We start from the raw sequence: 27621 nt of genomic DNA on the forward strand, positions 1-27621 counted from the left end.
CAACCCCCTCTGCTACTTAACTGACCAGACCAATATCCCAGGAGTTTAACTGACTTGATGCTATACTATATAAAAAGTGTTCCTCTCATTTTTTCGAGCAGTGTATATTGATGAATGTCTCTTTTTTGACTTCTGTGTCTCCTAGGAGCTGCAGTAAAGGTTAAAAACGCTGTGCTGGCAGCTCTAGGAGAGTATCAGCAGCCCAGCTGTCTGTCATGCCCCCAAAACACTGCTCAATTCAATGGAGAGGGAATGATGTTGATTACAGCAGTGTGAAAATTATTGTACACGTTCACATTTTTTGTTGTTGTTTTAAATAGATATTAGTGTAATTCTATGCCTTGTGTGTTTTTTGCCTTACCTTGTAAATATGTCGTCGCTGTTGTTCAAAGTGTCATGGCCAATCGATTCCCCTATATTCATTTCACCAGAGGGACAAGCAACTAATAATTTCTCTGTATTGCATCACAAATGTGGGAGTGCCAATGTGTTAAAAACAAACACATCTCTTCCAGCATGGTAAGCTCTGGTACAGGGCGGACTGACAACTCATGGGGCCCCCGGGCAATAGGGGATCATGGGGCCCCTGTGTCCTCACCCACACCCAAAAAAGCCTATGAAAAAGCCAATGAAAGGTACCAGGGGCATCTCATGGGGCCCCCTACTGATGCTGCATTAATAATGGTTGCAGGGTGTTAATTAAACACAAGATGGCAATGTTCTGTGGTTCAGTTATCCAGACTCTATGGAAGAAAAGCCTTATTGAACTGGTAGCAGGACTTCTGAACAGATTACATTTCCCAGAAGAGCTGGCAAAGGGGCAGAAGCATATATATTGAGAAGCCTGGGAACTTTACAGGAAATAGATGGTGGGAGGCACAGTTGTGTTCAAAATAATAGCAGTGTGTTGAAAATAGTGAATAAAGCTCAAAACAACTGTTTTGTTTACACAGCCATCAAAAGCAGTGTACTAACAGTGAAGCAGACAGACACTGATCCCCCAGTAAAACACACCCAGCACACAGTTAACCCATTTATCGTCCCCCTCGTTAACCCATTCCTGCCCAGTGTCATTAGTGCAGTGTCAGTGCTTTTTATTTAGCATTGATCAATGTATTGGTGTCACTGGGGATGTCATTGACACCAAGGCAGTTCCCCCCAGTGTCAGAATGTCCATCGCAGATCACTGCCATTACTAGTAAAAATAAAAAATTATAAAAAAAATCCCAGTATATATACCGCCATTTGTAAACGCTATATTTATTATTATATTATTTTAGCAAAGACATGTAGCAGAACACATTTTGGCCTAAATTTACGATGAAATTTGATTTTTAACATTTTTTTACTGGACATGTTTAATAGCAAAAAGTCAAAAATATTGTTTTTTTTCTCACAATGGTCGCTTTTTTTTTTTATAGCACAAAAAATAAAAAAACATACAGGTGATCAAATACCACCAAAAGAAAACTCAATTTGTGGGGAAAAAAAAGGACAGAAATTTAATTTGGGTGCAGTGTTGCATGACCGGTCAATTGTCAGTTAAAGTAACGCAGCACCACAACGCAAAAAATGGCTTGGTCAGGAAGGGGGGTAAATCCTCAGGAGGGCAAGTGGTTAAAATTGCACACGCCCATGCAACTGCGATACACAACGTAAATTTTACTCTCCATAGGCGAAACTTTAAAGGTCTTTACAGTTTACCAGTTTAGGTTTACAGATGAGGTCTGGCACTAGAATTACTGCCCACGATCTGATGTTTGTGGCAATACCTCACATGTGTGGGACGATCACTGTTTGCATGCTTGCTGGACTGACTCATGCGTTCATCATTGTGTGAAAGCATGGAGGAACAGAGGCACATTTTTTTTCACACTGTCACTTTAATAAAATGTTTTTCTTGATCACTTTTTTGCTGTCACAAAGAATGTAAACATCCTTATGAAAGCAATAAGTCTGTGACAGGTCCTCTTTATGGAGGGACCTGGATCAATAAGACCCCAGATCCCTCCTCTTCCCTTAAAACCATTATATTTTTTTTTTAAATGGTGCCGCGTATTTCTGAGTAAACTGGAAGTGATGTTAAGTCATCGCTTCTAGGTTACTATTTAATGGAGCCAAATAAAGCCAATCTGGTCTTTATTTGGGTACATGACCAGCCAGTGGTAGAACCAGCTGCTCAATCGTGACTCCCAGTGGGACTGCAAAAGGTGGTGGTGGTGGGGTTACGTCCTCTTCCGCTGCTTGTAATAGAAATCAAGTGGCTAGTTAGCTGCTCTGATTGTTATTACAAGAAAACCAACTGGCTCTACAAAACGGTACTGGGATGATGCTTGTAACTGCAGGCACCATCCCAGTACAACCACTTGAAGTCTAGTGACATACCAGATTCGTGAATGATCAGCAAGTGCATGAGAGGGTTCAACTGGTCTTTAATGAGTCTATTACAGATGCTTTCCTGCATGTGTCAGTATATAAATATATGGATACTTGTAGCGTTAGTAGAGCTGCAAGATGCGGATTGACAGTAATTATAATGCCCTATTCCTTTATTACAAATAGGTGGATGTTGGAGCTTGGCATATCCTTGCTGTATTTGCAGAGGCTTCCATTGACCCCTACTAAGTGTCATAATCATTAGAAGCAGCATTCAGAAGCTCCCACTGTGAGCTGATTCCAGCAAGACTGCACCATTATGGCAATGGTGCTTATTTAACAGACATCAGCATTCATTGTGCCTCTTAAGAGGTTATAATTTTTATTACAGAATTTACGTTAGAACACTCTTTCTCAAGATAGAATATTTTGTAACCTTCTGCTTTATTTGCACATAAAACCTGATAATACCACTGAGCTACCCAACATCTTAAAATCATCTTTTACATGTAGCAAAATATTTTTCCATACAAATGATATAATGTCATTCGATACATAGGAAAGAATTTAAGGAAGAGTAAAATAATCATCAGTGTCAGAATAACTGTAGTATATTTTATTGCCAAAATACTGCAAATCTGTTCAGGAGGCATAAAAACATTTTCATTATTTCTTATGATAAGAATAACAATCTTTTTAGGAATGTCAAATTATTGGTATTAATAACAAATGATAGTATTGGTATTAATAACAAATGGTATTAATAACAAATGGTGCGTCCATATTTCATGCATATTTAACTGAAGACACATTTGTCATAGCAAAAGGAAAAAAGTGCTATTATGTTGTCATAGTTCAACTTTAAATAGAAAGAAGGGAAACAAAGGAAAGGGTTTGGAATTAAGAAAATATATGTCCCAAAATCTTTATTAAACACTGTACAGAACAATATATTGCACTTGAAATTAGACCATAAATATGTACAAAAAACGTATTTTACAAACTTTATTTCTTAATTTATAAATCTCTAATAACAATCAAAACCCATTATTGATTAACACGACAAATGTACTGGAATATTTGTATACAGTAGTTCTCATCTAACATTCACGGATACAAGCCATGTGACTAAAAGTTTGCATAAGAAGTGGTTTGGTTGCCAAGAGAACATGTGATCACTGAGAAAAAGACTTTGAAGATGACCTACCATACTGAGTAAATTACATACCAGCCCAGCACACTTGTGTCTGGAGGCTTTGATGTTGATACAGGTTCAATGCTGTAGTATACAAATATGTTCTAATAAAGAACCTTCTATATGGAGTGCTGTGAAGAGACCCTAAGGCGTTGTACATGGGGACAATGGCATTAGCCTAGTCCAATGCTTACAAATCATAATGGTGCATTCCACCTAAAGCTGATATCTAGTAATAAGTCACATTTAACAGTTGTTCTGTAATGTTGAAGACATTTTATAGCTTATCCAAGCCCCTTCTTCAGTTCTAATGAGTATCCGTAAAATCTCCCAGCATTTTCAAAGGCAGATATAATTGTCCAAGAACAGGATAGGAGTTATGAAAATTATGAAACCACCCTGAACTAGTTATCCCATCCTTGGTGTCAGAAAGGCTTCACGTGTGTTAATCATTCACTTTACATGGCTGAAGGTGTGAATTGTTCTCAGAACCCACAGTAATGGTTTACAACAGCTAGAAACTGTAAAAGCCATTGATCAAACCTTGTACCACTGTCGCTCTGTTTTTAGGAAGCTACACCATGCTTGTATGGTCTTCCTAAGACACACAAGGAAGGTTTCCCTCTAAGACCAATTGTCAGCAGCATCAACTTTGATAATTGTGATTCCACAATTTTCACAGCTCCCTTCCTGTTTTTGGACAACAACATCTGCTCTTCCATGGTGATTGGATCAAGGTGTCGGTGCTACCTGTGTGGATATAAATGCTGGGGTAATTTCCTGACACTCATTAGAAATGAGAAGAGTGTCTTGGATAGGCTATGACACATTTTTGATCTTCATCATCTACAGAACAAATCCAGATGAATGTAAATAACTACTACTTACTATACCATGACCTGGATAAATGAAAATCTTCACAAACACCTAAAGCTGATGTTTCAGTTTTAAGTAGATGTTGGCAGGATACAACACTCAAGTTTCTCATAACTTTACCAGATTGTTTTTAAATACATATGGGGGTTGGAAGGAGTAATTCGAACGTTTATGTTACACGGACACTCAGTCATACAAACTTTGGAATGCTGGGGAGATCCCTTCACTGGAGTACCTGAGAAATTAAAGGATACTATAGAACTGCTGGATTTCTCCATATACACACGTGTAGATTTTTATGCTTTCCAATTTATTTGACTCTTATTTGACTCTTACAGGTACATGCCACCTTTTGCAAAAAAAAAAAAATATATATAATTATTATTATTATTATTATTATTAATAATAATAATAAATGCACCCACATTTGCAGAAACAATGCATTTATTATTTTTTTTGAAAATGAGTCTGCAAAACATGGCAACTGTGATCAGTGGACCTTGGGTACAATGCACAGGCTCCATGCCAAGGAAGGTACTTTTAATTGGAGCAGTGGTTCCCATCCTTTTCTATGCCCCACACCCCTAGGAAATGATTAATGTTTGGACCCCCTACAAAAGTAATATCACATTTGACAATGAAGAAGTCTAATTGCTAATTGTGGAACCACAAAGAATACTGCGGTTGAACAAATTAATTAAAAATAATAGTTCCAAATGGTAGAAATATGGATTCGTGATCCATTCTTCTGAAATCTCCAGGTCTCCAGCAGCAAACTATCCAACAAATGTTTTGAGTGAAACAATATACAATGATTATGCAAGATTTTGCTTATAACGTTTTAAAAAGCAATGCTTCGTTTAGGTACTTACATTGCTTACAGTACATGTTCTTTGTTTTTATCTCCTTTTGAATAAATAAAGACTACTATCTAAGCAACACAACCACCTAATACTACTGCTCAAGGTACCACTGACAGTCACTCTTTGTCGCACCCCCTGAAATTCCATCTTGCACCCCAGATTGTGAACCCCTGAGTTAGAGGGCTGGAGGAGGTGTCAATGGACTATGAGTGTGGTAATCACTGCACTTGTGTCCCATTGATAACTGCAACTCCCTCTGCCACAGTGAAGGAGATCTCTGTTACTGGATGACAAAGCCATGCACAGCTGTGTGAAGTTCAAAGCTGACGCTGCCACCAGGGTGATGAACCCCCCACATGCTATTGGGGGTGGTCAGATTGAGATCATGTTAAATGCTACATCCAAATTTGCATAATGATTAAAGTTAAAGGGTAACTCCATTTTTTAGAGCATGTTACATGTTGCACCCTATATACAGGTGAAATATGCTGTAAAAGATGGAGTTAGCCTTTAACTTTAATCAATATGTAAATGACAGAAGTCCTCTATTCTCTGCTGTTTTTTATGGGTAGTCTTAGGCTAGGTTCACACTATGCCAGTTTCCCCGCAGACATGTTTGTGTGAGCACAGCAGCCTATTCATTTTAATGGGCAGCTGTACCTACATAAAACTCAGGGAAAAGGTCTCTGCACCTATTCCAAAACCATAGCCACAGGGATACCGCAGAGTGCTCTGCAGTCCCCAGCACAGGAAAACGCACTGCAGTTTCCAGTACATGGGGGCACCATTAAGAATGAATGGCACCCCCATGTGTCTGCTAACAGCAGCTGATTTTTGTTGTGGGTGCTGAAAAGCATGCAATTTACACTCAGTCCTGCAAAAGTGTGAACCTAGTCTTTAAGACAACTGACAGGAAGCTATGCCAGCCAGTCACAAGGTAGTGGGAAGAGGAATTTTGTCATTACTTCTACGCAGAATCAAACTATTGTTTCCAGGGGATTTCTGTTTCATTTGCCTGTAATCATTTCTCACAATTTGGAGCTGCTAGGCAGGGTAAGGAGGTAATAAAACGTGAAATATCTATTTTGTTCTCTTTTCTTTATGTAGCCTCTCAAAGGAACAATGAAAACATTAACATTCTAATTGTTGCAATGGAAGATGTACTTCTAGAATAGAGCTGCTTCTTAAATAATTCTCTCCTATCTCTAGACACAGCATTCAGTAGACACATCAGAAAACCAACTGAACATTTTCATTTAGGCAACATCAGAACTGTAGCCTGTATTTGCATAAAGGAATACGCTAAGCACCATATAGGATTTTCATAGTTCATCATTCCACTGCTTTGACTAAGACTATTACCTTTTTAAAAGAGAGCCTTTTACATTGGGGTGTAGTTATAAAAAATTCAAAACTGCTGGTACAATCATTCTGTGCAAATGGGGCAAATCTAATGTTCTCCTAATTCCTCTAAAAGTTTAATGATTTTCACTCATAAAAAATAGAGTGGTTTTGGAAAATACTGCATTATGCCTACTAGACAAATCTGAGGATCATAGGAAATAAGATTTTATTTCCTATGACCCTCACCTCCATCTAGTAACCATAATGTGCTATGTTCCCTACACCTTTCAGTGAATAAATAACATTCAGCCTTTAGAGCAGGGTTCTTCAAACTTTTCAGTACAAGGGCCACATTGGATATTTTACAAATACTCATGGGAAAAAACATATCTATTTTAGAAATGGATGAATAAAATTGAAATTAATAAAAACATTTTACTTGAAGGTTTTTGTAATCAGTTTATATTACTGAGAACAACAGCAAAAGAAATTCCAAAAAAAGTGTTTGCATCAAAACCTTACCCCATCAGAGTCCCCCCCCCCCCCCAGATCAGGATCCCCATTAACATCCCCAAGTTACATCAGAGACCACCCTTACATCACACTTACAGCATGGCTGGGAGACATTTTCCTTTTGAATGCTGGGGCATCACCCACACCTACCTGAAAGCCACATAAAATCTTGCAGCAGGCCCGGATTTGGAGACCCCTGCTGTACAGGAAATAGAAGGGGGGCATTCAATTTAGCCCACCTGCACAGAACAAATGTAGCAGTACTTTTCTTGGCCAAATAGCTATGTATTTTTTTTTTTATAAACACACCCTTTTATGTAGGATGTCTATGAAAAGTGCAAAACCCCCAAGAATAGATCAGGATATTTCTTTTTACTGAGCTCCATTTACAAAACTGAGACTATATTGGTTGTCTTTCTAAGTAAACCTGTACCTTTGTATGTGATTGTGGTTCAGCCATCCTTACTGTGATAAAATATGGCACCAAATGACAGAATTAATACTGCTAATAGATTAACACTCACTTTATACCACACACACATGCACACACTCACATAATATATGGTCACCACAACAGATACTATTGCTGCAGTGCTAGATTTAAACTTATAGAATACCTTGAATATTGTGAATTACTGTACTCTTCTATACAGGTAGTAAAGGATGTTGAGTGGGTGGTTGAGTCATGTAGCCACTTATGGTAACAAACTCCACCAAACTAAAAGTAATACTTTTGCATTAAAAACATTTGGCAAGTATTTGCCAATTGAAATTTGTGAAGAATTAGGTATTGTTCAATGCGTACTTGCATTAGCCGGAACAATTAATTCATTGATTGTTCAGATGTGTATAGAATGACATAAGAAACATAGCTGTGTAGCTGCATGGCCATATATTTACTAAACTCAAATCTACTGCAGCCACAGAGCACACAGCCAGATGACCGCTAAGTAAATTCAGCATGATTCTGTATTCTATACATATCCAACCTTTATACAGCCATCACATTGGAATATACAGCTGATGACTCTCTATCCTTCTACAACGATTTACTATACCAATTTACAGAAATGCTTCTCTCCATCAAATGAACCTTTGATGTTGCGTCAGTTAATTTTACTTTCCCTTTTGTAACTCTATTCAATGGAAATTCCCATACCGCATGGAAACATAAGCTGCTTATGTCATGGTTACCCAACAAAGTATACTAGCAGAAGCAAGTGTGGTTAAAATGAAATCAATGCTCAAATTAAGCTACATTACCTAACATGGACCTTACATAACTAATGCTTTTCTTTAAGTACAAGTTATCCAAATGTCACAGTGAGCCCATTCAGCATTACGACATATTGTATAAAATCAAAAGGGCCACGAAACATAAAAACTGGAATATGCAAAATAGGTTTTATTATTATAAATCTATAAAAGCTTCAGGTGCTTATCAGATGTGACCTTATTTTAATATGGAGTTGTTATAGCAATAAGGGTGAGATATGTCCAGCACTCATTTAATTTGTTTAGTAATTCCATATAATACTGTGAATTGAGACTTTTTAGCCTCCTTTTGCACAAAATGGTGGGTATGAAAAAAAAGGCTACACTGCAAAGTTACAATGTTGACTGACGTTCTTTGTAGATATGGAAACTTTAAAACCTTTTTTAAAGTTTGTGACGTTAGCTTCTTAACACAACTTATTTTATAGTTCGAAACTTCAGCTTATTAACACAACTTATTTACAGTTCAAAATTTCACCTTCTTCACGTAACTTATTTTAAAGCTTGAAGCTATAGTTTCCAACATAATTTTGAGTTTGTCGGTCTTTCAACATAGTTATCTAATCCAGGAAAAATCTATAAAGCCAGGTTGAGCCATACAAACTATTTCACTTTTAGTTTTATGCTTTGCCGTTTCCAACGGGCCTTTGGGGTGTTCCATTGAATAGACCTCTAAATTCTAAATATTAAACCTAAATGTACAAACTTTTTACAAGTTTTTGAGGATCCTTCTCATCTCTTCAGTTTACCGCAGTGCACGGTTTTTCAGGAGAAGTTACGCTCCGTTACACGATTCACAACATCTCTGTTTGTAGAGCTCTATTAAGCACAGCTTAAGCTGTTTTACAAATGTACAGTAGTGAGTTGTATCCTTGCATTCTCCTTCTGTAAAATAAAAGATCTAATTAAAACACAACGGTGGAAAAATAAGGCACAGCATACTGCAGAACATAACACCATGTTAAAGCGTAGCCATCACTTACAATAAGAGCAACCATTTTGAGCTAATATTGCAGAAGAACTTTGATTATATTATAATAACAGTCATACAACTAGATCTTGTGGAATTTACAGGCCGGGAATATACATGTCTCTGCTGTTTGCAGGTGATGGGTGCACTTTAAATGTCGTGTTGCTAGTAGTGCTCTTTTCTGGCAATTATACACATCTGTTAGGGAGATTTTGTTTTTAATACAATTGTCAATGATTGTAATAGCCAAATATTTGCATACTTCCACAGGACGTAACATTGCAGCGCTGCCAAGTCATGGGCCTTCGTTTCCACACGCAGTATTGATCAGCCAAGACTTTGCCGTTCTTCCTATGTACACAGTCTACTTTCCGAGACTGAAAACCATTTCCACATGCTGCAGTGCATGGTCTCCAGGGGCCTGTCCTCCAGTACACATCGCACATCTCCGAAGAACAGTCCCTTCTGGAAGCAGGCCTGGGGATAAAACACACCACAAAACATTTCCCTTTAGTTTTCCAGCTTTCAAAGCACAATACAGAGAGTCAAGCCTTTGCTGCAAGGTAGCATCACAAGGACGATGGGGTAGATTTAGTAAAAGAGTAGACACTGTTCCCTTAGCAAAGAGAATGTGAGCAAACAAGGTGATCCTCTTTTCGATTTTGATTCCAATACCCAATCATGTGCTAGCAAAAATCCTGCTTTTTTCAGTTTTCCTAGCACATGATTGGGTATTCATAGCATCACCCCATTATCCTCATTGAGGTGAAACTAAACTCTCTTAATCAGCATAAACTATTTTTATTCCTTATGCTGCTAGCAATAGTAAATTGATAGGAAGATACAGTATATTATATTTAATTGTTTTAAACTTTTTTTTATTTTTCTTCAGTTGCTTCCTGGATTCTGGCGCAGGCCAAAATTATGTCATACATCCCAGGAGGGGAGGATGAGGAGGGGTCTTTCTCAGCTAAACATGCCTGCATGCCTGAGATAAGGGTAGATGGATTTCAGGAAGTAAATGTTATATAAATCATCTGTCCTTTCACAAGGGGGACAAGGCTAGAAATGATAGGGGAATGTTTTTCAAAGTGATTGCTTAACAAAATAAAGCAAGGAGATATGGATGGATGGGTGAGTTTCCTTTGAATATTAAAAAATGAATTAAACAGTGTTTTAAGTTTATGGCACTCAGATATCGTTTTGTTCCACTTTAACTCTGCATTAACATTATTATGTGAACAGCCTTTACTTCAGCCCACTGTTATTAATTTTAGAAATAAACATATATATTTTATATAATATAATGTGGCATTATATAAGGAAATGTATGCAAGTCTAGTTACTTACAAGAAAGCATGAGACTGAGGCAGTTTTTTAACTGATAGCAAATTGTTCACACCTGTATTTTTTCTGATTTTCAGGATACTCTGGCATTTTCAGTCTTCACTATGTTCCAGAACTAAGACCACCATTGTTACCATACACTTCCAAGAATATGAGATGCCCGGGTCCACACTGCCTGCTGTGGTTTCATCTGCTGGCCCTTACATTGCTATATGACACATATGGTCTTATGCATGTAGCTACAATGTACAATAGAGGGCCGAGCATCCACCACTCCAAGGAGGTGTAGATATTTTAATTCATTAAAGTTAATTTTGTAGGTTCAGTGGGTGCATTGGACACCCTGGCTGCCATTGTGCTACATGCTGGGTGTCAGGTGTGCTCCAATAACCTTAATGAGGGGTGGGCTCCCTCAGGTTCACCTGCCCTTGTTTCTATCCATTTAAATGCATGTGCCTCCATTGTGAGGACTCTTAAAATTTATAGAGTTAGGACCACAGATATTCAGGATGCTGTGATGTGGCTCTGTGGCTTACATATGTATTTGCAAATGTGTGCTAACTAAACCCCTGTTTTTAAAAGCATGTTCTTAGACAGGTTAATTTGGTTTTTGATAGTTGACTAACTGGCTGGCAGTTTGAACTGCCTTTCTTATCCCCCTCTTTGATAAGTTATACTTATCCTTGTTCCTTGCTGACAATAGCCATTATTAGACTGGGGTAGGCTCGCAAGTTGAAGAGGATAGTCCTATTTTTTTTTTATTTGTGTAGATATTCTGCAACAGATAGCAAATTACAATTTATATCCACTACAGAGGTAAGTATTTTTCTTTTATGCTAGTATTGTAATATTTAATCAAGTCTGCATAGTTTAATCAGATTGGATTGCATGTAAAGTTGTATTATATTTTTTTTAAACTCCAACAATAATGTTTGCTGAAGGTTCCCAGCGGGTATGTGGGCTTCAAATTAATTCACAGTATGTATGTGATAAATTCTGGATAAAACTGCATTGTTATTATGGTAAGATGTTTGCCCATTACACAGAGAAGAATTCTTGATTAAAACAGCCTTCATCTTTCTGCTACAGGCCCAAATTATTGTCAATTGTTTCCCATCCAAAGACAAAAAGCCAGCATTCACCAGTTGTACAAATCCATTACTGAATTTTTGTTTTGGTGTTCTGTTTTAAGATCCGAAAATACAGCAACACAGTATGGGAAGTTTCCCATTGCATTGTCTGCACTTGCAGACCCTTTTTTCCATAGGACTTCATTATACAGTATATGAATGAACAGACTCAGGGGTTAATTTACTAAAACTGAAGCGTGCAAAATCTGGTGCAGCTTTGCACAGAAACCAATCAGCTTCCAGGTTTTTTTTGTCAAAGCTTAATTGAACAAGCTAAAGTTAGAATCTGGATGGCTACCATGCACAGCTGCACCAGATTTTGCACTCTCCAGTTTTAGTAAATCAAACCCTTAGTCTCCTGAGCAAGGATCTAATAATTTCCTATGAAGGGGTCCCAGGTGCTAGAAATAGTTACAAATATTATGTAAAGCAAAAGAGAATATAGCCATATATCCATGTGGATTCATCAGGCCTAGCGATAGCAGGCAACAGAGTTAAAGTGACACTAAACCCTCCTATCTTTTACAGCCAAAGAAGCTGCCATCTTAGACTCTGTTTGATCTGCAGTTGACATGGTGCTGCACAAGTGATCAGCTATGGTATTAGCCATTTTATGACTTGACAGTTTGGTTGTCAGCTGACATAAGCGTACTAGTAACTGTAACAGTTATAATTAAAGGAATGCCTTGGATGTAACTGTTTTGGTTAAATCTGTGGGTTCCATTCCACTTTCAGGTACACTCGGGTAACAATGTCCAAATACTTTGGGATCAGATCATGTTCATGTAGTTCTGCTACCTATCTCAGACTACTATGAAGCTAGTTAGTCTGCTGCAGCAGTAATATTATGGTTGTACTAACTATGAACTTTACTAACTCGAGATGAAGAGCTAGGGGGCTCTAATTATTTCCAGGTTTAATTTTTAGATGGTTCAAACTACCAATAGAACTGCTCAGTACCCTAACTTTACTGCCATACTCTCAAATAAAAAAAAACAGCTTCCACCATCAAAAGCTTCTACTTTCTTGTCTATGAAAGTCACAAACCTGGTTTAACTATATGATACAAAGTTGTGTTTTGATCTGTAATGTCAAGAATAAGCACCACTAGAATTCTTAGATTTAACAGCATTCCATTTCCCCCCCAGATACATATATATATTACACATTCTAGATGTTTGTAAGCCTTCCATTATAACTTCAAGGATTTTGACTGTACAGCATTTAACTAAGACATTATATGTTACAAATCTCTTCAAGTGGTGAAAGCCATAAAGGCCTTCAGATGATCTTAGCAGAACATCATAACAGCTAAATGACAGAAAAAAACAATCTGCCGTTTTTTGGACATGTACGATTTTTCCACCATAAAATTGGCATGCCCGTGAGTATTACATCTGTAATATGTTACTGGCTTCTTAATGTGTTCTTTAGATGGATTCAAATACCTCTTCCTTCTATCACAGTAAGTGTCTGGCACCATGGTTCCATTCCGGTTCTGACACACAATGTGCCGATGTTGTAAGCCCATTCCTTGTCCGGTGCAGCGATTAAAACACTGAAAGGAAAGACAATGTTCAGAGTGAATACAAGATCATTCGTATTCTTTCTGACTAGCTTAAACCGGATCATACACATATCTTACATCTGGATGGATATTTAAAAGGTAATGTAAGTCAATCAGTTTATTTCTGTGTCTTGAGCAACACTTAAAAACCTCAGAGTCTTCCCATCTGTACTTTCCAAGCACGATAATATTACCTTCTAAACCACAATACTGGAAGTACCATAGCTATATGATTACACAGTCCACGGAAATACATTCCAACTTGACAGGCTCTCCTGTTTAAGCAAATCCTTTAAGTTCAAATACCTGTTGTTGCCACCGTCTAACTCTCCAACATTGGTTGAGATTTATAACTTTGTACTGTTTTTTATCATTAATTTATATATTATGTATATTCTCTGTCGCATTTTTCAAACTGTAGATGTGCATTGCATGAACCTAAAGCATTAAAATGATAACATGTACAATATGTCATGTATTAATACTTGTATTGTTAAATCCCCTATATATCAATAAGGACCTTGCCAAAAATATTCACACTCAGACTCTCAGATAGATTGAGAAAATAAGGGAATAACTGAGGGCACATATGATGCAGAAGATAAAAAGAGTAAATTAAAATTTGATTTATTTTCCTGCTTTTTGAGCTGTGTGCCATGATTCCCTTACAGCCCTCATTTTCCCCAGAGCTTAGTGAATGCGGTGAAGCTCTGCTGATTTCCATCATTTAATCATGTGCAAGAAAAAATGCTTTTAAAAAAAAAAAAAATCCTTGCACCTGATAGGGTATTCTGTACAAAGTGAAGTGTCAGCACATTTACATTTATTACGGAAAATTAGTGCAACTGCACTTGCAAAATGTGCAGTCTATTTGCCTTTAGTAAATCAAGCCCTATGTGTCCAATAAAAGCATCTCCTGATGCTCATCTTTGGCAAGCACTACAATTATTATAGACAATACTGCCGTCTATTAAATTTTCGCCTGTCTTGGAAATTTCATAGATAGGTAACACCTATTTTAATATTGAAAAGTGGCTCCAAATTAATAATAACTACTGCAGCAGGGAACAGACACAAAAAGATACACCCAACATATTTCCAAATGAATGTTCTATATATCTGGCACATTTGATTTTTTTTTTATAATTATGCTTATGTAGATATCACAATAATACTAAAAATGTAGTTTGTACATAGGCAGGATAGTGAATGTGAGTGTGTGACAGAAGAGTTAGTATGATGCCAAGGCTATTGGTTGCAGTGGTCAAAGCATACAAAATTAAATAGATGCATACACGAAGTTTCAAATTTTTTTCACTCTGCAAACTACTATTATGAAAGCCTCTGGAGGAATGGGCAAGGCTTTCGACAGTGTGCCACACGGCCTATCTAGAGGCAGGTTGAAAAAGTAATCTCTGCTGCCTTTGTTGCATAGTTACACAGTTAGTGAGGTTGAAAAAAGACACTAGTCCATCTTGTTTAACCAACAGAAAAAACAGAGTTTGAAAAACCCCATATACACAGTCTTATACCCACAGTTGATCCAGGGGATGGCACCCCTCCCCCCCAATAAAGCATGATCCAAATCACTTGAGTGGAGAACATAAATTCCTTCCTGATCCCCTGGGAGGCAATCACATATTCCATGGATCTACTACTCCTTGTGTTGTTGTGGTTTTTCCAACATGAAAGAAGGGACGGGTAACATAAAATAAATACAGAAATACTACAATAAAAACTGAAAAGATAAGGCAGTTTATTGGTCAGACTGGTTATAATTTAGCTAGAATGTAACTTTAAAATGTAGTTGTATTCCATTAAGGAGTTTCCTGCAGATCCCGCTGAAAGATGTATGTTTCTGTGGCATTCCATAATTGTTCTGACTTTTTACACACGTCTGTGGCAAGTCTGCTCTAAGCTCTGGCCTGTGTTTTTTAATTATATACAACCATCTACTAACAAAAGATGCATAATAGAAGCCAAGCTTTCTTACTCATGCACTGCCTTTGCCAAGGTGGTTTAACACTGTTACACATTGATGTTTGGATTGGTTCAGGTCCCTAATGAAAAACACTATAATGAAAAACTTCTAAAGTAAATTTCGACACACATAAACATCTTGAATTGAACATTGTCTACAAGCTTTCAAGGTCAGCCATATGTTATTTTGTAAATGTCACTTTCTACAAGGTGTGAACATGCCATATTATTTGACGTTTGTATTAGATTAATGTATACAATTTTGATGGATTTAATCATTTTACCCAGGAAAAAAAGCCAGGGACTAGGTGAGCTGCAAGACGAGGTGCAAAACATCCACTTATGGGAAACTACGAGTCCCAGCACGCAGCAGGGCATTTATTGATCAAGAGTCCAGACCTAACTTGGTATTGAGCACAGATTATCCAGATTAGGCCACCTCTCAGGCCTCTAATTTAAAGTATCTGTGTTTATTTTTACAAGTGTACAAGTTTCTGCTCTATATTGTCATAGCTGTATTATCATACAAAGGTCTATAGATACTCCTTCAAGGGTCTACTTTATTACGTAGTGTTAACAACAACAAACTGTTGATTGCAGGATAAAGTACGTATATTGTCTTTGACTTTTCATGCAGAAATAATGATGAGATTATAAAACAAGGCACATTCTATGCAGAATATTTGCTATAAAAGTAACACAAAAATATTTTAAAGGATAACTTCCGCTTTAGTGAAGTTGTCTTTTAATAAATCACCACCCCCTGAGAGCAGGTTACCTTGTGTAACACTTATCTTCCTCTTTGATCCTACAAAACATTCCTGGCCAAGTCCCCTAAAAACCGCATGCGTGCCGAAGCCCCATTCGTTGCTATTCATAAATTGTACTTCAAGGGAACACTGTTGGTCACCATGAGTATGGTTTATCCATAGAGATGAAATAGGCTGCAGCACCAAAACTTACTATGAGGAGTTGTCTTCAAGGACCATGTCGGAGAGAAGATAGCTGGAGCATGGACTGAAGGTAAGTTTTATCCTACGTGGGCCTCACTCAGCATGGAGGGGTATATATTAAAAGACAACTTTACTAAGGGTGAAGTTATCCTTTAAGAAAATCATTGAAAAAAACTCATATTATGTGCTTGCGAAGTATGCATACACCAAGTTGTGTGCCAAGATTTACAAATCCCATTAAAATCTGGAGGAAAGATAAGTGTGTGTTGGCCACAGCAGCAAATCAAATACCACCTGAATATCTCTTGTGCTGGTGTGAACATAAAAAAAAAAATCTGGTTAATTACTGTTGACATTTATGCTACACAATTGTATCTCATTGAATTTTACCTGTCCCCAAGGTTGAGGAACCCAGTCAACACAGGCATCAGTCACACAAGGCTTCCTTGCCGCTGGTCGATTGGTGAGACCGCAGAAATTTAAAGCCAACACCTTTACATTACCATCTGCCGTTAGTTGCTGGCACGCCACTTGTCTGAGCTGGAATCCTGTGCCACAGGATGCAGAACATTCAGACCATGAACTCGTGGCCCATCTACAAAAATAATACATTACATCCTGTGAAAGGGCAACTCTAGCCAAATACACAGCTGAAATACACATACAGCAAATGTTTTATCAGGCAAAAGATTTGTAAAAGTAAAGTACAAATACTTGGGAACTATTCACCCCTGCAATTCTTTAACCAGTTGGCGTGCCTAAAAAAGGTACACAGTATGTGTGTAGTACATCCTGTCCTGCCTCTTCACATCTGCCAACTGTCAAAATGACAATGGTGGTTGCTGTGTAAATGCAACAGCTGTAGAACATCTGGCACAGCACCCTTGTCTTCTTCCCCCCTGCTCTTTCCCGGTCTCCCCTCTCTTCACCTACTCTCCTTGACCATATAGGAACCCCTCAGCATCCTCTGTCTATGAGGAGTAACCTTTAAGGGGGAACCTACCCAGCCTTTTACTGTCCTACAAGCTAAACAGGTTAAATTGCATGCAACTTCACTGTGGCTCTATCTGCTCTTTAAACTACTAATGAAAATATTATAGCAGAAAGTGTACAATGCCCCACTCTCAGAATGCTACACACATTTGGATATGAATGAAACATCTCAAGAGGTATGAAGGATATAATTCACATACCCCAATATGGAATTATAAATACTTTGAAGAATTTCATAAACTTTTGGGTTTTGATCTCTGGAATAAGCATAGGATCCAATATTTCAACCAATTATATGCCAAAAATGTTCTTAAATCCTTTCAAACACTACAAGTGGAATTTTCTCTCCTAAAACAAAAAATCTATCAATATGTACAGCTATGGCATGCCCTCATACTTGCAACATGGCAAAAAAATTGATCAAAACCTCAGCCCCTCTAATTACATTTCTAGCAACTACCATAGCAAAAAAAGGGGCCTTATTTCATATCTTTATGCTCCTGTTCACCAGGACAAATCTCAAAAAACACCCCTGCCATGCAAGATAGCATGGGAAAAAGATTTGGCCACCCTTTAACAGGAAGTCAGATCACAGCAGCAAAAAAAAGTAGATTTGGAGGAGGTGAAAAGCAATAAAAGGGTCTTTTCTCAGTTAAAAATAGATACTTGAATAGAAAATATTTTATAAACTAGAGTTTGTCATTTTACTTACACTATATTGTCAAAAGTATTGGGACACCCCTCCAAATAATTGGATTCAGGTGTTCCAATCACCTCCATGGCCACAGGTATATAAAATCAAGCACCTAGGCATGCAGACTGCTTCTACAAACATTTGTGAAAGAATGGATCACTCTCAGGAGCTCAGTGAATTCACGCAGGGTACCGTGATAGGTTGCCACCTATGCATATGTGAAATTTCCTTGCTACTAAATATTCCTCTATACTCTAGAGCAGTGGTGAGGTGTTCTCTGGAGTGATGAATCACACCTCTCTGTCTGGCAATCTGATGGACGTGTCTGGGTTTGGCGGTTGCCAGGAGAAAGGTACTTGCCTGACTGCATTGTGCCAAGTGTAAAGTTTAGTGGAAGGGTGGGCCGACTCAATATCGAACCCTATGGACTAAGACTAGGGTGTCATTAAAGTTCATGTGTGTGTAAAGGCAGGCATCCCAATACTTTTGGCAACATAGTGTATAGCCACTGCAAGAGTCAATTCACTTTTCTGTCGGCATGTGTTACTTAAATAAAAAAAAATTTAAAATAATTTACAATGAACTGAAAAAAAATATCTTGTGACAGCATTTCTTTGTATATGCACAGTGAGAACATACACAGCAGGAATAGGTTTGTCTGCAAACAAATCTCACATGGTCACTGTCATAGCTGTCATTGTGATGATTTGATTGGAAATCACACTAAATTGTTTAACTGGGACTATATCGGAGAACTAGGACCATACAATGTGAGCTCTTATCTGTCAAATGGGGGTTGTAGATTAATGTTCTCTGGGGAAGCACGTGCCTGGGAATGTTAATTTACAGATTGTGGATGACATTGTTTTTGCTTTTTAATTAGATTATTTGCTTTTATTCTAATTTATATCGCATTCTTGAATTGTGCCTGTGCCCAGACTATGCACACATATTTACAATGTTCTGAGGAAGCAATTAAAGCACTTTAAAACAGGCCATTATTCACCTCTATAGCTATAGGCATTGTGGAGAAATTCATCTTCAAAGTTCATAACACAGGCGGTGGAATAGCTCTCCTCCTATTATTGTCTTGGTAGTCTGCCAGCCATATGATTGAAACCTCACTTTGCATTCCACTCACAGCAAGTCCTTTGGGAGCATTGCGTTGGTGTGGTTTGTAAAAATGGGACATGTTGCATTTAAATGCAGAGCAACATGCTCCAATATGTTACAATTCATCACAGCTTGCTTTCACACATATAGACCAAAGAAAAATAATGCATTTTGGCTTCTGTTGTGAACAAGAAAATAACCTGTACATCCCCACAACGTGTTAAAAATGCACATCAGTACAACACGTTTAAAAAAGGATGTCAACATACATCAGCTCCAGTGAATTTAGCACACATCAACATGCACTAAATGCAACAGGATTGGCTTGTTTCCTGCCTTTGTTTTGATCTCCATGGATCTTTGAAAATAAATGATCACAGTACATGCAGCCAGAGAGGTCAGTGATGACTTGTATTTTACTGCTTGTCAAGAAAATGTAAAGGCTTTAATATCCATAGTCTAGGCACAGGTGCCCTTTAAACTGTCTAGTTCATTTCAGCCTCTTTGCCTCCTTCTAGTTGAAGGGAGTGAAAGCAGAGGGAAATGACTTCACAAAGGGGAAGATATAGGGTGGAGCATTATTGATCTATAGAGCACCATATATTGCTGCTTTTGCAGAAAGCTAATTGTTCTGATGTACACAGAGGAAGAAAGAGGAAAGCCAACTGAGATAAGTAGCTTAAACAGACCAAGGTCAAGGTCCTAGAGCTTCCAGGATCTTGCTGCAGTTCCGGTATCTCTAAAATAAGGAGCTCAGCAGTAACATCAGCACGTCCAGAACAGGCTGGGAGGCTGTACAGGTTAGGGCTTCTGGAGCCCTCCCACCCTTCCAGAAACTTAAGAGAACTTTCTGGAAGAGGGGCAGAGGAAGGGAAGAGGTCCAGATCTGCATGTTTGAGGGAACTTGGCCAATCCCCAGCCATGGAGGTCGGGCATAGTGATCAAGTACAACCTTTAAATATGATAGAGCTTGAGAAGGATAGTCAGGTGGAAGATGGATTGAGAGAAGGCTGGAGTGTGGAGCCTAGGAGGGGACCCCAGGGAAGGGTGCCTACCTACAGGCAGGATGCTGGAAAGGAGGATCTCTACCGCCCATGATTTCTTAGGGAGGAAATGCTGTGCAGCAGGGAAGGAGCTAGACCAGCTAAAGGCCTGAAAGCAGCTACCAACCCACTGACAGGACAGGACAGTGTGAGTACTCTTACACCCCCTGAGCCAGATAAAGGGAGAGGGTGGTCAGGTGCAAGACCCAACTAGCTCTCATCCGAAACTACTTCATTTGATAGATTTTGGAATCCCTTGCCCAGGGATACCCTCAGTGCAGCCAGGTGAATAGGAAGGATTCATCTGGGGTCTCAGGAGTTACACCAAGGGGACTTCAGTGCTCCTTAAAGAGACAGTGCTATTTTTGCTGACCCACAATTTTGTACAGTGTACAGTTTGCTAAGACGTTTGTCCTCAAGTTTGCAGTTCCTTGGGCATCCCATTAACCCCCCAGACCCCATCCAAGTTATTAACACCTATAAATATATTATATTATCTTATGTACAGGATTGGTCCTGGAAGGCAGGTATGTTTCCCTGCTATTTGGGTTGTAGCCCATTTATGGGGACAGTTGGATAGCAGTTTGGGAGTACTCGAGCCTTCTCAGTCATGTAGGGTGAGGGGTCCACTTGGAAAGGGATAAACCAATTTACAGTTAGCCCAAGATTCTTAAGTCTTTATATTGAATACAGAGAATTGGGAGTTTCAGAGAGACTTTTGGGTGGGAATGAGTCTCCAATCCTGATTACAGGGATTTTGGTTCTGAAAGGGTTAACCAGCCTGCAGGGAAGACATAAAAGGAAGCAGGAAGGAGTCATCACCTGTCTGTGAGGTGGAGTACAGTAGTTCACAGGTGTGAAAGAGTGTAGACTGTCTTGCAACTGAGACATTGTTTTGTTGAGTTCCTGAAGCTTTTCCTGTGCCTTGAAGCAGAGGAGAAGCTTAATCCAAGTATGGGACTAGATAGTGAGTCATAGTATTATTTTCAATATATTTCAGTCATGGACCGTTTTGTGTCTACTGTACTTTGCTGAGGAAAGCTGTTGTGTTTTCCTTGCTCTGAAAAAACAATAAAGATGGTTTACTTTTACATGTGGCTGGCTGGTGATCCAGGGCTCCCCATATTATATTCATCATACATGTATCGCAACACCTGGAGAAAAAAGTCAGTGATCAAATTGCTGACCTTATTGGACAGTCCTGTATGTTACAAGGCTGAGGACTGGCTGCTAATGGCTGAAGATGTTCACACAATGAATTGTCCACCCTCTGTCCTTCGGAGTTGACACAGTGCTGCGTTCTGACTTGAGAGCCCATGTTTCCACATGATGTCGAGCAAGGTGTCCATTCACCATATTCTAGACTGTACACTGTAACAACATTTATTTGAGTTTAATACCATGCTGCAAATAAAATATAGTAATCAGAGAGCTTTTTCTGTTCTCCTCCTCCTAGAAGGCAACATGTAACTGGTTACCCATGTATTATTGCAGACTATTTCTCCTTGATTAAATTTGTTAGACAGCTCTAGTCATATTATTACTCAGTTAAGAAAGCTGCTACAAAAATTATTTTCTTGTGTTATTACTGTTCAGTTTTCCATTTCCTGTATTGTTTTTTCCCTGATGTCAAGTTTTACCCTAATATCAAGCAAATGGCTACTACAAATTAAGCTAATCAAATAAAGTACTGCAAATGGCAAAGGCCAAATAACAGTACTCAACCAATAAGAATCCATGTTGTTCTGGTCTCCCTCCAATATAGTGATCTCTGACTGGTGGCTATAGGTTACTGCATTTTGCATCCCATGCTGTGTGATTGGTAAGCCTTTGTTGAAGCTTTTAAAGTGACCATCAGCTCCAGTTTGTAAATGTTGAACACAGATCCTAATGGGAGTGCTGATCATCACTTTAAATGAGCTACTAGCAGCCTTTTGTACTACTTGAAGCTTGTAGAAAGCCTGCTGAAGCCTGCTAGCACTTGTTTAAAGTGACAGTCAGCACTCCCATTAGAATTTATGTATAGTATTTCCAAACAGACACTTTAAAGACTTATGGAAAGCTGATTGAGGCTTCCCAAAAGCTTTACAAAATATTATTCAAAGTTTCATAAAAGCTTGATGATCGCACTGCTCTTATACAAGATAAATCCCTTGGGAAACTGGCCTTAAGGTGATATTAAAGGCAAGTTTAAAAAAATAATAACATACATGTTATACTCACCTGTGCTGTGCAGTGGTTTTCCCTCCTCCCCTCCCTCCTGCCGAGTGCACCCAGAGCAAACAGCTTGATATGGGGGCACCCAAGCAGGTTCGATTCCAAGCCGCTGCTTTGTGTGTCCATTCACACACACAGCTGGGGCTCTGCCCCGCCTCCACCCCCTCTTTTCTCATTGGCTCACTGGCTATGAGGAGGAAAAGTCCCCGGAGAGCTGAGGCGCTCATGTACATCGCTGGATTGCGATGGGGCTCAGGTAAGCATTAGGGGGGCTGGGGGGACTGCTGCACACCAAAGGTTTTTAATCTTCATGCATAGAATGCATGAAGGTGAAAAACCTTGAGCCTTTACAACTACTTTAACCACTTGGCAACCGTGCTATAGCCGAATGACAGCTACAGAGCAGTTGTCCAGTTCTGAGAGGGCGTCATATGACATCGTCAACAGTGACGCCCTCCCAGCAGTGCCCCCATCAGTGCCAACCATCAGTGCTGCCCATCAGTGCCACCCAGCAGTGCTGCCAGTCAGTGCCGACAGTCAATGCCACCCATCAGTGCTGCCTATCATTGCCCATCATTGCTACATATCAGTGCCGCCTCATCAGTGCCGCCTATCAGTGCCCATTAGTGCTGCCTATCAATGCCCATCAGTGCTGCCTATCAGTGCAGTCTTGTCAATGCATACAGGTGAAACTCAAAAAAATTAGAATTTCGTGCAAAAGTTTATTTATTTCAGTAATGCAACTTAAAAGGCGAAACTAATATATGAGATAGACTTATGATATGCAAATCAAGATAGTTCAAGCCGTGATTTGTCATAATTGTGATGATTATGGCTTACAGCTCATGAAAACCCCAAATCCACAATCTCAGAAAATTAGAATATTACATGCAATCAATAAAACAAGGCTTGTACATAGAACAATATCGGACTTCTGAAAAGTATAAGCATGCATATGTACTCAGTACTTGGTTTGGGCCCCTTTTGCAGCAATTTCTGCCTCAATGCGGCGTGGCACGGAAGGTATCAACCTGTGGCACTGCTGAGGTGTTATGGAAGACCAGGATGCTTCAATAGCGGCCTTCAGCTCTTCTGCATTGTTCGGTCTCATGTCTCTCATCTTTCTCTTGGCAATGCCCCATAGATTCTCTATGGGGTTCAGGTCAGGCGAGTTTGCTGGCCAATCAAGCACAGTAATCCCACGATCATTGAACCAGGTTTTGGTGCTTTTGGCAGTGTGGACAGGTGCCAAGTCCTGCTGGAAAATAAAGTCAGCATCCCCATAAAGCTTGTCTGCGGAAGGAAGCATGAAGTGCTCCAAAATCTCCTGGTAGACGGCTGCGTTGACCTTGGACTTAATGAAGAACAGTAGACCAAAACCAGCAGATGACATGGCTCCCCAAATCAACACAGACTGTGGAAACTTCACACTGGACTTCAAGCATCTTGCAGTGTGCTCCTCTCCATTCTTCCTCCATACTCTGGGTCCTTGGTTTCCAAATGAGATTCAAAAGTTGCTCTCATCAGAAAAGAGGACTTTGGACCACCGAGCAACAGACCAGGTCTGTTTTTCTTTAGCCCAGGTACTTCTGACGTTGTTTGTTGTTCAGGAGCGGCTTGACAAGAGGAATACGACATTTGAAGCCCATGTCCAGGATCCGTCTGTGTGTGGTGGCTCTTGATGAACTGACTCCAGCCTCAGTCCACTCCTTGTGAAAGTCCCCAACACTTTTAAATGGCCTTTTCCTGACAATCCTCTCCAGGCTGCGATCATCCCTGCTGCTTGTGCACCTTTTTCTTCCACACTTTTCCCTTCCACATAACTTTCTATTAATGTGCTTTCATACAGCACTTTGGGAACATCCAACTTCTTCTGCAATTACCTTTTGAGGCTTTCCCTCCTTATGGAGGGTGTCAATGATCGTTTTCTGCACAACTTCCAGGTCAGCAGTCTTTCCCATGATTGTGATTTCTACTGAACCACACTGAGAGACCATTTAAAGGCTCAGGAACCCTTTGCAGGTGTTATGGCTTAATTAGCTGATTAGAGTGGGACACTTTGAGCCGAGAATATTGCACCTTTTCACAATATTCTAATTTTCTGAGATTGTGGATTTGGGGTTTTCATGAGCTGTATGTCATAATCATCACAATTATAATAAATCACGGCTTGAACTATCTTGCTTTGCATGTAATGAGTTTATCTCATATATTAGTTTCACCTTTTAAGTTGCATTACTGAAATAAATGAACTTTTGCACGATATTCTAATTTTTTGAGTTTCACCTGTATTTGTTGCTATTTGTGTGAACAAAATTATAACAATTTCATATGGGTACAGTGTTGCATGACTGCACAATTGTCATTCAAAGTGCGACAGCGCTGAAAGCTAAAAATTGGCCTGGGCAGGAAGGGGGTATAAGTGCCCAGTAGGCAAGTGGTTAATTAGAAAGGCCACTCAGACACAGCTCAAGGAATCCATTGCAATCTCTGGAGGGACCCTAGGGTTCTGAACCCTAGTTCAGAACAACAGGCACAGAGGATAATACATAGTTTTGTGTTTTCTTTATATGACAGCTTATTGTGTTTATTGGGCCACTCCTCCTCCATCTGTCTGAAAGCTTAAGGAACGCAAAACAGTTTAAATCTTATGGAAAAATTAGAATGAGTAAGAACGGTTTCAGTGCAGTCATTTTGTTTAACAAGTTTCTAAAATAATCTGGGGTACCCTGGTATTTGGTCACGGAACTGCCTGCAAATGCACTTTCATCCCTCTTTTGACACTGTTGAAAATCAAGCACACCACACACTTTTTAAAGAGTTACTTTTTATGTGATTGCAGAAACAGTCTGAATTTTTTAACAATAACCAGCAACAAATGATAGCTCCCAGCTGTGTCCACATACTAATTGCTACAAGCCACCAGGCAATTCTTTATATATTGTTTTCCATTATTTTTCTATTTATTTTCTTACCAATTTGTTAGCTCATTAGTCCAAGTCATTTCACATTCAGTAAATGCTTTCTTTTGTTTGAAACATGTTGATAATGTGGTAACAAAACACATGTAAGTGGGAATGTATTAAAAACGACTGCTAGAGGAAATAATTCTATCCAGGCACTGTACAGAAATCTAGATTTCTGATCTCTGGGATTAGTGCCATTGTCCTACTTTTATCCTTCATTCACACTTGAGGGTAGAGTATGTTAGCCATTTTTTTTTGCACTTTTTTCAATTTTTTTTTAATTTTTATTTTGCATATTTAAGAGTGAAGGCACGAACCTCTTTGAAGCAGGATTGTACATTTTTGACTTCATAGACTTTTAAGGCTTGACTACAAACCACACAAAACACATGCTCCCATTGAAGTCTATGGGGCCATAAAATGCCCCATTATGCTTTTAAAATAGCTCATATACCTTATTGAGCTTCAGCCATTGGGCTACAGGTACCTGAATGCTCAAATGTGATTGTGCGGGACAGATTCTGTCATTCAACTGCACCTCCTCCATTGACAGAATGCAATGTGTGACAGCAGTAAAACAAGCAATGTGAATGAGAGGGCAGAAGGGGCAGGTGAGTGGCACAACTTTTCTCTGTAGCACTGGCTGCTGTTCACTCCCACAGTGCTGAAGGAAAGAGGCTCAGGGTGCTGCAGGGAAGATTTTTACCAGAAGCAGGCACTTGCAGGTAATGGGACGTGCACTATTACACATAACTAATGTGCTTAGTTCTGTATTTAAAAAGAAATAAATTAACTAAACTTCAGCTGTAAATCCTAACCCTAGCAAAATCGGTTTTTAGGTTTTAATAGAAAGGGGAAAAGTTAGAATTTCTATCAGGTTTTTATTTCTGCCTATGATTCCTTTTGGGGGTATTTCCTTACTTTCTGTCCTTGTGATGCCAGTACAAGAAATGGGGATGTGGTTCTGTTGGGTCACGAACCACAGACAGCAATAAAAACAGTGAAAAAACTTCTGACAACATTGTTATTGTCAGAAGTTCTATTCCTTCACCACTCCACTAAATCTTTTGTCACTTGCTGTCCTGCAAATACAAGGGGGAAAAAGTAGAAAGATTCATGCTTTGTAAATTCACTGTATGAGCCTTAAAGGCATTGCCCATCATTTGCACAAATGTAATAAACACACTCACTTTCATAAACTAAAAAACGTGCATTAATTAAAATGTTTGTGTTGTAGCCTGCAGAGCAATGGCACTACAATCAGTGCAATGTACTGTATGGACCTTCAGTTATGGGCAGGGAGGAGAAAACAATGGTCTACCACATTTGTGCTCCATTCTGATCTGTGAGTCCCACTTTTGTGGTGGCAAATGATGGAACTTGTAGTAGTGCAGCCACAAACAGCGACACTAAATTTAAAAAAGCAACAGACTGCTCCAGGGAGAAACACTCAACAATTCAAGTGTGTGTGTGTGTGTGGGGGGGCAGTTTATAGGAAGGGAAGAGGGTTGGAGGGGGGATTAGGGAATATGACTATGTTTCATTTTACATCCTACATATAGGTGTAGCATGTAACATGGTCCAAAAGGTGAATCAAACCCTTAACAAATGGTATTCTTCTGTTACATGTGAAGAGAGTAAAATGATGAAACATTACCTTCGAGAGACACATTCACCCAGGCAGACATTGTCTTTGAGTTATTTGAAGTCCAACATCTGTATTCTCCTGTACTCTGCTCTGACAAAGAGTTTATTTCCAATACACGGCCAGATACAAGAATGCGGTATTTGAAGCCCTTCATTTCTTCTATCGGTTGCTTTCTCAAAAACCAGTGAATGGTGTTCTGATGGCTTGTCTGCACTGGACAACCTGCGGGATCAATGACAGTATTAGACAACAGACAACATGATATAAATAATTCAGTATAAAGGATTGTGCTTAGCTGAAGCCAAAACAATTATGTTGGACAGTATAGTTTTGAGTGTATGCTTAGAAAATATAATTGGTGGCTAGGATGCAAGTGACTGGTTTGGACAGTGACATTGGTTGTTTTAGTGAAAGCATTTGTCTGCACCATGACCAATGGAACTGTACAGCTCCGTTTCCTGCATCCTAGTAACCATTATTGGTTACTAGGATGCTGGCAGCCGGCCACAGCATCATTGTTTACTGTGCCAGCATCCAAGCAGTGAAAATAGGCAGCTA

At 39.1% G+C, this 27621-nt stretch overlaps 1 protein-coding gene across 1 annotated transcript in view; it reads right to left on the reverse strand.

The window, feature by feature from the left end:
• Nucleotides 1-2803: 2803 nt before the first annotated feature.
• The window catches only part of ADAMTSL3 (ADAMTS like 3), a 670777-nt gene continuing 645959 nt past the window's right edge, over nucleotides 2804-27621 (reverse strand). Inside the window, exons 26-31 of the mRNA XM_089676419.1 lie at nucleotides 27073-27285; nucleotides 21420-21603; nucleotides 16780-16984; nucleotides 13338-13447; nucleotides 9675-9889; nucleotides 2804-9327 (exon numbers count right to left, since the gene is read on the reverse strand). Coding sequence (XP_089532545.1) covers nucleotides 9218-9327; nucleotides 9675-9889; nucleotides 13338-13447; nucleotides 16780-16984; nucleotides 21420-21603; nucleotides 27073-27285 — 1037 coding nt within the window. The 3' untranslated portion in view covers nucleotides 2804-9217. The remainder of the gene's footprint in view (nucleotides 9328-9674; nucleotides 9890-13337; nucleotides 13448-16779; nucleotides 16985-21419; nucleotides 21604-27072; nucleotides 27286-27621) is intronic.

The sequence above is a fragment of the Staurois parvus genome, unplaced genomic scaffold (genome assembly GCF_062004578.1).
Source record: "Staurois parvus isolate SC_StPar_1 unplaced genomic scaffold, SC_StPar_1.0 ptg000168l, whole genome shotgun sequence".
Taxonomy (NCBI): Eukaryota; Metazoa; Chordata; class Amphibia; order Anura; family Ranidae; genus Staurois; species Staurois parvus.